The sequence below is a fragment of the Sinocyclocheilus anshuiensis genome, unplaced genomic scaffold, assembly GCF_001515605.1.
Source record: "Sinocyclocheilus anshuiensis isolate Anshui unplaced genomic scaffold, SAMN03320099.WGS_v1.1 scaffold205, whole genome shotgun sequence".
Taxonomy (NCBI): Eukaryota; Metazoa; Chordata; class Actinopteri; order Cypriniformes; family Cyprinidae; genus Sinocyclocheilus; species Sinocyclocheilus anshuiensis.
Window position 1 is genome coordinate 1,405,357 of NW_015536497.1, and position 10,811 is coordinate 1,416,167.

General features: G+C 39.3%; 2 protein-coding genes across 3 annotated transcripts in view; one reads left to right on the top strand and one right to left on the bottom strand.

Moving 5' to 3' along the window:
- Nucleotides 1-1,357: 1,357 nt before the first annotated feature.
- LOC107687724 (uncharacterized) lies at nt 1,358-4,090 on the bottom strand. 2 transcript variants are annotated; one of them, XM_016485180.1, is made up of 3 exons: nt 4,016-4,090; nt 3,866-3,921; nt 1,358-3,785 (listed from the first exon to the last, which is right to left on the bottom strand). In XM_016485180.1, the coding sequence occupies exons 1-3, from the start codon at nt 4,024-4,026 to the stop codon at nt 2,956-2,958; spliced, it is 897 nt and encodes a 298-aa protein (XP_016340666.1). In that variant the 5' UTR covers nt 4,027-4,090; the 3' UTR covers nt 1,358-2,955. The 2 variants fall into 2 exon arrangements, with proteins under 2 accessions (XP_016340666.1, XP_016340663.1); XM_016485177.1 differs by having other exon boundaries at nt 4,007-4,090.
- Nucleotides 4,091-4,757: 667 nt separating this feature from the next.
- Nucleotides 4,758-10,811, top strand: part of LOC107687740 (transducin beta-like protein 2) — a 15,651-nt gene continuing 9,597 nt past the window's right edge. The window contains exon 1 of the mRNA XM_016485192.1: nt 4,758-4,762. The gene's annotated coding sequence lies outside the window, so the exon portion shown is untranslated. The remainder of the gene's footprint in view (nt 4,763-10,811) is intronic.

The following is a 10,811-nucleotide window of genomic DNA, read 5'->3' on the forward strand; positions in this document are numbered from 1 at the left end:
CGGTTGCAACTGCTGGAGGGTTTTACGACCCTTTGTCTCTAAGCATGGTATTTCGCATATGTAATTTGCTTGGGTGTCGACGAAAGATTACTAAAAGTTCTTAGAACCCTAATATGTTGCATAGGTATAAACATACAATATACACTCTCAATTAGATCATCCGAATACGAATTTATAGAGACCAAACACGGTATATGTAAGGTTACATGAATGAGTGGTTCTATCATAAGCATGCATAAAATAGTCTACAATACAACAGATAATATACAAGACAGCAATAATATACGCAATGACCTGAAGGATATGTGTGTTCATTCACAGAAAGGTTTTTCTATTAATTAATTAGAGAATAGTCCATTTTTGGGCATTGTGTGTCTTTCCTAAGGGTAAATTAATTGTGAGTTTCTCTGCCCACATTCCTTTGGGCAATAAAGCCAGTGATATCAGCATTGGTTGCCATGGAACCAGAGGCCTGTTCTGCCTTTGAGTTGTTAGATGCATTTCAGGGGAAGGGTCCATACACCCTCATAGTTGGTTTGTTGAGAGGTGTTAGATGCATTTCAGGGGAAGGGTCCATACACCCTCATAGTTGGTTTGTTGACTGAGGGGGTGTTAGAGTATTTGTTAAATATAATTAAAAAAATAAAAGTCTGATTGGTCCAGACACAACACATTACAATAATGTAACCTTAAGGTCATTAAAACCATTAACATTTCTGCATTTGGAATGGAGCATAGGTCATAATTGGATTTAAAAGAAAAAAAAAAAAAACAAAAAAAAACAGCAGTTTCACAAATGCTAGAAACATGGTTGTCAAAGGAAAGATTATCAAATAGCACACCCAGGGTCCTAATTAATGACAGAATTAAAAGCAGCCATCAAGTTGTGTTCTAGGTTATTACATGGGAGGTTTTTGGTCCAATTACCCATTTTTTTTTCCATACTTTAGCAGTAGGAAATTACTAGTCATCACAGGCATTCCTGTAGTCTGAACACTATAGGACAACCAACTTTCCCACAAATACAGTCTTCAAAACTTGAACGCAAGTCAATTTTCCAAGAGTTCGCTTTCGTGGCCCCAAAAAGCCATTGGCATATAAACAAACAGCTTTCCATTTTTCCCAAAAAAAAATAGTGTCATGTTAATAAACCTTTAGGCAATGCATAAGTCACTAAAACAAAGAAAATGCCACCTTTTAAACCCTTTGGCACATTAATCCAAACATTTGTAGGAGAGCAGTTTAAAGCCATACATGGCACCTTCAACAGTCACGGCAACCAAGCCAGCAAAAGTTCCACCATCCTTTAAAATGGCATTTAAGAAAAAAAAAGAAAAAAAAACCCCACACACAGAACGCTGCTTTGCTTCAAAGCTTCATTGAACTTTCAATTATGGAAGACATGCATCATGTGGCAGTTTACCAGAGTCTTTTAGCCCTTGACGGAGTAGAAGTGACTCGAAGAAGAGCTGCGGGACGGAGCAGGAGCATTCTGGTTATTCACTGAACTGTGGCTACTCAAGACCTCAGAAGAAGCACTGGATGTGCCTTGACCAGCAACACTTGGAACATAGGGCAGAAGCTGGGACCCAGGGGTATACTTTGTAGAGAGGCTTTGAGACTGGAAAGAGCCACCATAACTGGTGCTACCACCCGGTGCAGAAACAAACGGTCCAGAAACTCTTGAAGATGAGCCTCCTGCAGATGACAGGGAAGAGAACTGCATTGGAGAGCTTTGAGATGAAGAGCTACCCTGTGATGCAGCTGCATCTGAGGTCTGAATGACTGGTGTCCAACGAGCAGCTGAAGGCTGCCATCTTTGAGACTTCTGGCTTTGGGACACAGAATGGCCTTGATATGCTTGGCTGGACTGACTACCAACACCTTGGGGTAAGAACGACACTTGCATATGGGAATGAAGACCCATGAGCAAACTGACTTGCAGCATCTTGAGTCTGACGTGAGCCACCATAAGCAGTGCTTCCATGCAGGGTGAAGGGAGTAGATCCTGTCTGTGTGCCAGAGCTGCCAGTGTAGGTGGAGGTAAACCACTTCCGAGAACTCTGAACAGTAGTAGATTGACCAGCTTGGGGTGAGGACAGTGATACACCTGCATAGGGGGAAGACGCAGGAGCATACTGACTTTCAGCATCTTGAGTCTGACGTGATCCACCATAAGCAGTGCTTCCATGCAGGGTGAAGGGAGTAGATCCTGTCTGTGTGCCAGAGCTGCCAGTGTAGGTGTAGGTAAACCGCTTCCGAGAACCCTGAACAGTAGTAGATGGACCAGCTTCGGGTGAGGACAGGGATACACTTGCATAGGGGGAAGACCCAGGAGCAAACTGATTTCTGGTACCTTGAGACTGGACAGAACCACTGTAAGAGCTGCTCATTCCCTGCGAGGCAAAACCTGTAGAGCCCCCCAAACTGAGGCCCAGAGCTGCCCTGGTAGGCAGAGCTATATTGTTTACGGGAACTCAAGGCACTGGTGGACTGACTGGAAGTGCTTTGGGGCGAGGAAATGGGCTTGGAGTAGCCAAGAGCATATTGACTAGAGGTAGCTTGAGACTGTGGAAGCAACCCCCTGTAATAGTTCCCACCCAGAGATGTAAACTGACCAGAAGCTCCCATTTGAGAGAGAACCAACCTATGAAACAGCTCTATAGGAAGACCCACTATTTGTGGTAGCTTGGGGTGCAGACATGGGAGTGCTTGTATATTTGGCAGGAGCATACTGACCCAGAGTGCCCTGAGGCTTGAGATATAAACTAACAGAGCTACTACCTCCTTGCACAGGGATAAAATGACTGGACGTTGCTAACTGAAGGCCAGACCTGCTCTGGGTGCTTGACGTAGACACTAGGTGAACCCTGAACATTTGTTGACTGGCTAGATGCCACCAAGGGCTGAAACTGACTGGACGTCTCTGGAGATTTGGAAGACAAGTCAAGAGGTCTAAGCCCTGCCACTTCCTCTAGAAGAGAAAAACCAGACGCTAAAAAAGGTGTCAGAACTACCCTGAAAGCTTGAGCCAAACACACTGGGGGAGCTCTGGTCACCACTGGGCTGACTAGAAGTCGAAGAACCGAGCATGGTATTGGAGTCTGGGGTATACGGACTAGAGGCACCTTGAGACGAACCACTGTAGCCAACTTCAGCCCGAGAAGATACAGGTTGACCCAAGCTTTGTGAAAGTAGTGCAGGGCTACGCCGAGAAGTGGAAGTAACACCTGGAGCAGATGAACTGCGGTAAGAGACTTTCTTAGAGAACGCAGGCAAAGAGGCTTCTGCCAGTTGAACAGAGGTTTCCTGGGAGCCGGACACATGCAAAGTGTCACTGGTGGATTGGCCAGAAACACCAAGCTTAACAGGATAGCTACTACGCTCTCCTAGGGTAGAAACAACTTGTCCTGAACCACTTGCAGCATATTGGGTCTCCAAACTTAATCCACCAGCAACACCTGGAATGGTTGATCCAGAGGATGCCAAACTGCTTGAATGCTGTTGATTCAGGGACAGAGGCAAGGAAGCGGAGACAGAGCTGCTTGGAGCAGTTTGGGCATGGGACATTGACTGATAGCTGCTGGAACCACCTTTGACAAACTGAAGTAGATTCAACTTGGACTTGCTTTTCAGGGGTTTGTTAGGGAACAAACTGGAGCCCACTTCTTCAACAGGCAAAATCCCAGTCACATGGACCTCTGACATAGAAGACTGGACTGCACGAGGTGAGAAAGCGTCAGAAGGCTGACCCCACCCATGATGGGCACTGGAAGAAACTCCACCTGAAGAATTAAACAAAACAGAAGACTTTAGTACACAAGTCCCCTTTATCCTTGAAATGAAATGAGGGGCACAAACTCACCTTTAAATCCATCAGCATCCCTCCAAAATAACAAGATGATTACTAGCAAGGGTAACCTACACAAAATAAAAAATAAAATAGCACACATTAGCAAATGTACGCAGAGTCGTTCACAAACACAGATTGAATGAACAAACTCAACTTTTCCACCTTTGATCCATGACAAAAAACCACAAGTACTCCAAAAACCCAATGTTCAAATTCTCAAACCACCACACAAAATCAACAAATCCAAACATACATGCAACTGAAGGTAAGTGTATTTTATAGGCCTTCACCAGTCCAATTAGAGCAAATGACTAATTATAAGAAATATTGTTCACCTGGGAAACTGGTCGTTAAAAGATAATTGATGCTTGTTTTGTGAAGGCTCTGATACCCTCTGCAGTTTAAACATTTTAAAGCAGCTAATTAATCCCAGAACATTACTTTCACAGTGTAAGATATCCTCATACACCTTATAAAAAATATACCTTATCATATTATATAAAAATGTGTTAATTGGATTATGTGCTAATTATATTACTTTTATCAAACTAATTTTGATATTAAAATCATTAGTATGCAATCAATTATAAAAGTTTTTATTTATTTATTTATTTTTTACTTTTTTTGCTCAGTACTTTCTTTTGCAAATATGTGGCATGGATTTGACAGGGTTATGCTAAATTATGTGGAGATTAAAAACAATCCTTTACCTTTTGTTATTGTCTGAGGCCCCGTCCACACGGAGACGTGTTTAGCTGTATACAAAAACATTTCGTATCACCTAATAATGGCGAGGCAGCAGAGCACATTGCAGAGTGCTTTAATTGGATCCTAACAAAGTCAGCAGATCAACCAGTATTCATACTGGGGGATTTTAATACTCTTTTATTAAGAGAGACTCTTCCGAACCTGCAGCAATATATTGAATGCTCAACCATTTTCTCACACACATTGGATCTGTGTTATGGTAACTTTGAGGATGCATATAGGCCAATATGTACAGCACCCATTGGCAGATCGGTTCATAAGGTGATCCATTTACTGCCAAAATACAGACAACGTGTTAGAAATGAGAAACCGGTGGAAAAGAAAAACCAGGTTTGAAGCAACGATAAAGAGGACATGTTACAGGATTGTTTTTGCACTACAAACTGGGATGTTTTCTTTGATTCTTGCAGAGACCCTCATGAATTATCAGACTGTATCACTTCTTATATTCAATTCTGTGAAGAGACTGTTATTGATACTGAAGTGGTTAAAATCTTTTCAAATAACAAGCCATGGTTTATTAAAGAGGAGTACTTGGCAAGGGTTAAATAAGATGATGGGGCTCGACTTAAAAGGTGCAAAACATGTTATTATAGACACAGATATTTTAAAATGGGTTAATGATTTAAACATGTTTTACAGAAGATATGATATAGTTGGTAACAGAGATAAGGTTGAAGAAACTGGTGCCAGGATTCCTGTGGGTTCACCTATTTGCTTGATAGGCGAACACACTAGAATGTGTCTTAAGCAAACCAGGTGCTGTAACGTGCCATATCCAGATGGCCTTAGTGGCCATGTTGTAAAGGTTTGTGCGAATAAATTAACTGACACTTTAACAAAATTATTTAAGTTTTTATGAAACTCTCAGACTGTGCCTAATATGTGGAAATTGGCCCATTCCTAAAAAGGTGGGGGCAAAAAAATTTGAAAACTTCCGCCCCGTAGCCTTGACATCAACACTTGCTAAATTAATGGAAAGTGTCATTAGTTATCACCTTAAATCGTACATACCAGATGTATTGCAATTTGCATATAAGCCACAAAGAGGGACAGAGGATGCTACACTCACTATGGTCGATACAATTGCTAGTCATTTACAACAAGTAAAGGCCAACGCACGTTTTGTTTTCATTGATTTAATACGATGCAGATACATCTACTTTTAGAATGTCTTTTAGTTTTAGGAGTGAACGGAGTAATAATTCACTGGATTAAAAATGTCTTAAAGGGGTCATCGGATGCAAAATTCACTTTTCAAGTTGTTTGGCTGATTTATACTTCTGCGTCGGACCTATGCGTCAGTTTTCATTTATACGTCTGCGTCGTTGTCTGCGTCAACGTGCAGTACACATGCAAACCGCTAGTCAGCAGTGTCCACGGGCATGTTGCTGGTGTAACCCGCAGTACCATGGCAAAAGCCGAAGAAGAAGCAGCTCGTCAGAGAAGCATTATAGCCGTGACGGCGGTGATAAGACACTTGTTCTTTGCTTTGTTTTATTTTATATAAGAAGGTGTAACATTAAAATAAATTAAAGTGCACATAAACACACACAAAACTCAAGTACATTTGGAGGGAGGGGTTCTTGCAGACCAATCACGGCGCTTGCGGTCTGCGTAGAATTGACGCGCTGTTTAGATTTTTGGAGAGGTGCACGTCAGGCTACGGCGTATGGGTGTGCGTCTATGCGTAAGCTACGACGTAGGTCCAACGCAGAAGTATAAATCAGCCTTAAAAACAGAGCTGATTTTGACAGGTTTAAAAAGTGTTTTTTACACTAACATTGAGAAATTTTAACCAAAGTATGTTATAGACTTTTAATTAAGACCCTAAAGAATCATATCAACTTGTGCAAGATGAGCATCCGATGACCCCTTTAACAGATAGACCACAAGAAGTCTGTCAGGGGGTTAAATCAGACATTATCTTTCTAAATACAGGACCACTATCATGGATGCGGTTTGCCTCCCCTATTATTTTCTGTCTATATAAATCATATGCAAATTCAGAGTACAAATTATAAATTACAGAAATATGCAGACGATATGGCACTGGTTGTACTCTTATGGAAAGATTGCTTTGATTATGAGTATGAAGAGCATGTTTTGAAATTAGAAAAATGGTGAAAAGCAAGTTCTCTACTGATAAATGTTGGGAAGACAAAAGAGTTTATTTTAAATCACCAGAACCCTTAACAGAAATGACGTTATGTGATCAACCAGTTGAAACTGTGAAGGTTTTTAAGTATTTGGGTACTATGATTGATTGTAAGCTGAATTTCTCTGGTAATGAGGATTTTATCTGTAAAAAAGCAAATCAGAGGTTATATTTGGTACGGAAATTGAGAGAATTTTCTGTTAGCCAAGGTGTTATACAAAGAGTTTATATTAGTTTAATAGAAAGTGTTTTAGGGTATAATATAACGGCTTGGTTTGGGAGAATAATGTCTGTAAATAAAGTACAATTAAACAGGATCATAAGGATGGCAAGCAAAATAATGGCAGTTAGGAGGAAAGCTTTGACTATAAGTGGAGATAAAACGAACCCTCTGAACTATGCCTTCGAATTGTTACCATCTGGATGCAGTTATAGGACACTGAAGGCAACTAAAGCAATTTATAAACAAACCTTTGTGCCATATGCAATAACTCTCTTGAATAAAGGGTAGGACTGCTGCGTTTTTAGGAGGGATGAATGTATTAAGTATTTATTTTATGTAATATGTGAATTGTATTGATATGTGGATTGTATTGTCATTGTTGAATGTTAAGCGAGACCAAAGACTAATTTTCAGCCAAGGCTGAACAATAAAGTATAACGAACAAACAAGCCTTTGGGAAAAACAATTATTATACATCTGAAATGGATGCAGTCACCACATAACTAATGTCTGTATTGTCAAAGATAAGACACTTGTTCTTTGCTTTGTTTTATTTTATATAAGAAGGTGTAACATTAAAATATATTAAAGTGCACATAAACACACACAAAACTCAAGTACATATGGAGGGAGAGGTTCTTGCAGACCAATCACAGCGCTTGCGGTCTGTGTAGAATTGACGCGCTGTTAGATTTTTGGAGAGGTGCACGTCAGGCTACGGCGTATGGGTGTGCGTCTATGCGTAAGCTACGACGTAGGTCCAACGCAGAAGTATAAATCAGCCTTAAAAACAGAGCTGATTTTGACAGGTTTAAAAAGTGTTTTTTACACTAACATTGAGAAATTTTAACCAAAGTATGTTATAGACTTTTAATTAAGACCCTAAAGAATCATATCAACTTGTGCAAGATGAGCATCCGATGACCCCTTTAACAGATAGACCACAAGAAGTCTGTCAGGGGGTTAAATCAGACATTATCTTTCTAAATACAGGACCACTATCATGGATGCGGTTTGCCTCCCCTATTATTTTCTGTCTATATAAATCATATGCAAATTCAGAGTACAAATTATAAATTACAGAAATATGCAGACGATATGGCACTGGTTGTACTCTTATGGAAAGATTGCTTTGATTATGAGTATGAAGAGCATGTTTTGAAATTAGAAAAATGGTGAAAAGCAAGTTCTCTACTGATAAATGTTGGGAAGACAAAAGAGTTTATTTTAAATCACCAGAACCCTTAACAGAAATGACGTTATGTGATCAACCAGTTGAAACTGTGAAGGTTTTTAAGTATTTGGGTACTATGATTGATTGTAAGCTGAATTTCTCTGGTAATGAGGATTTTATCTGTAAAAAAGCAAATCAGAGGTTATATTTGGTACGGAAATTGAGAGAATTTTCTGTTAGCCAAGGTGTTATACAAAGAGTTTATATTAGTTTAATAGAAAGTGTTTTAGGGTATAATATAACGGCTTGGTTTGGGAGAATAATGTCTGTAAATAAAGTACAATTAAACAGGATCATAAGGATGGCAAGCAAAATAATGGCAGTTAGGAGGAAAGCTTTGACTATAAGTGGAGATAAAACGAACCCTCTGAACTATGCCTTCGAATTGTTACCATCTGGATGCAGTTATAGGACACTGAAGGCAACTAAAGCAATTTATAAACAAACCTTTGTGCCATATGCAATAACTCTCTTGAATAAAGGGTAGGACTGCTGCGTTTTTAGGAGGGATGAATGTATTAAGTATTTATTTTATGTAATATGTGAATTGTATTGATATGTGGATTGTATTGTCATTGTTGAATGTTAAGCGAGACCAAAGACTAATTTTCAGCCAAGGCTGAACAATAAAGTATAACGAACAAACAAGCCTTTGGGAAAAACAATTATTATACATCTGAAATGGATGCAGTCACCACATAACTAATGTCTGTATTGTCAAAAATGTACAGTAGCCAAAGGGATTTCAAATCAATGGATTTATTAAATACAAAATAGAAAACATTCAGTTCAGTTTATTACAGCTAATTTGACACTCTGAAAGGGACTACAATCTTTGTAGACTACAATCTTTCAAATTAACATAAAAAATAAAAATACCAAATTATTACTTTGACCTCTGTTTAAAATGTTTTTGTGTGCTAAAGTATTCATTGGCAAAGCTCACTCTTCCCCTGAGGTCTCTCAACTAGTCAACAGACGGTGGTAGCGCTCCTTTCAACCACCTGCTCTAGCTCTTGAATTCCGCAACCACACTTTTATCTCACTTTCAACTTCAGAATCAGGAGGACTTGGCTGAAAGCAGAATTTTCTTACAGCCTCTGAAAAGCAAATGGCCTATATGAAAAAAATCACTGTGTGTGGTAAGTAATTTATATTTGCTATTTCTAAAACTGCATGCTAGCTGATCTGTTACAACCCTCCTTGGCCTCAGGTTCTGAAAAGGTCTCTTTTGGTTTGAGCCATTCCAGTTCAATTGAGTGGCCAAAGAGTGGCCAAGCAATGTTGTTAGTATTCGCAACTTGGACATTACAACCACTAATGGTATCAATGATTTGCATTGGTAAAAGAAATTAGGTTCAGGACAAAACATTTTTTAAAGCCCCTGTATGTATAATTTAAATCTATATCATTTTCAAATTCATTTAGATAGCATAAAGATTTGACTGTAAAAACATTAGGTTATCTTACTTCAGACCCCCTGCTGACTATTTCTCAAAAGCAATTTCTTTGAAATTTCTCTGCAACACTTTGAGAATCTACAATTGATAGAACAGGGCATCAGCACGCGAATTAAGGGGAGACACTGAAGGCAAAAGCACTGTTTTTTCATGCACCTGTCAATTTTGAGATTTTGGGCTTTTTGGCTTTTCATAAAGTGTTTTTTCAGACTAGTGGAAAGAAAACATCCAAAAGACTAGGGGTGGCATGATACCATTTTTTCAGAACCAATACCGATCCGATACCAAAAGTTCTGAGTATCGAACAATACCGATACCAGCACAGTTTTTTTTTTTTTCTATACTTCAGTGTGTGTTGACCTGATCATCACTCTTTTGTGTATTACATACAATCTACTAAATATAGACAACTTAATTATAAAGAAAAATAACAAATTAAAAAAATATATAATCATAATCTATGAGAAAAAATACTATTATAAACTAGGTTAGTCCGGGCTAGGGCCTGAGCGTCTCGGGCCAGGGCCAGGCTAGGACCTAAATTTGAGGCCCGTGCAGGGCTCTATAGTGTATTATATCTGTGCGACAGTTTATTTTAAAGTCATTTTATGCAAAACCACTGATGTTTATCTAGAGATCAAGTATAATAATAGGAACATTGTTTCATCCTAGAGAGAGTTTCATTGTTTTGACTGCCGTAACTGAATGTGATGCGCAGTTTGAATGCTGAATGGAGGACGACAGACAGCCGCAGCGGAGAGAAGCACTTACGTGAACTTGAAATTAATTACTTAAATATTCATCTGTACCTCACAATAAACTATGGAACAGTCTCAGAACACTTGAACTATAGTGCACGGAAACTTTATAGTGCTTTATAATGTTTTTGTGCCTTTTGTGGGGCTTAAAGGGGTCATAGGATGCTACATGCACATTTACAAGTTGTTTGAACTGAAATGTGTGTTGGCAGTGTGTGTACACAACCACCCTATAATGATAAAAATCCACCCAGTGTTTTTTTTTAAATCTGGTTAAATGTTTTCCCCTTTCTCAAATCAAGCCGATCTCAGATGCCTGTCTGTGTGACGTCACACAGACAGGCCCCTCCCACGATA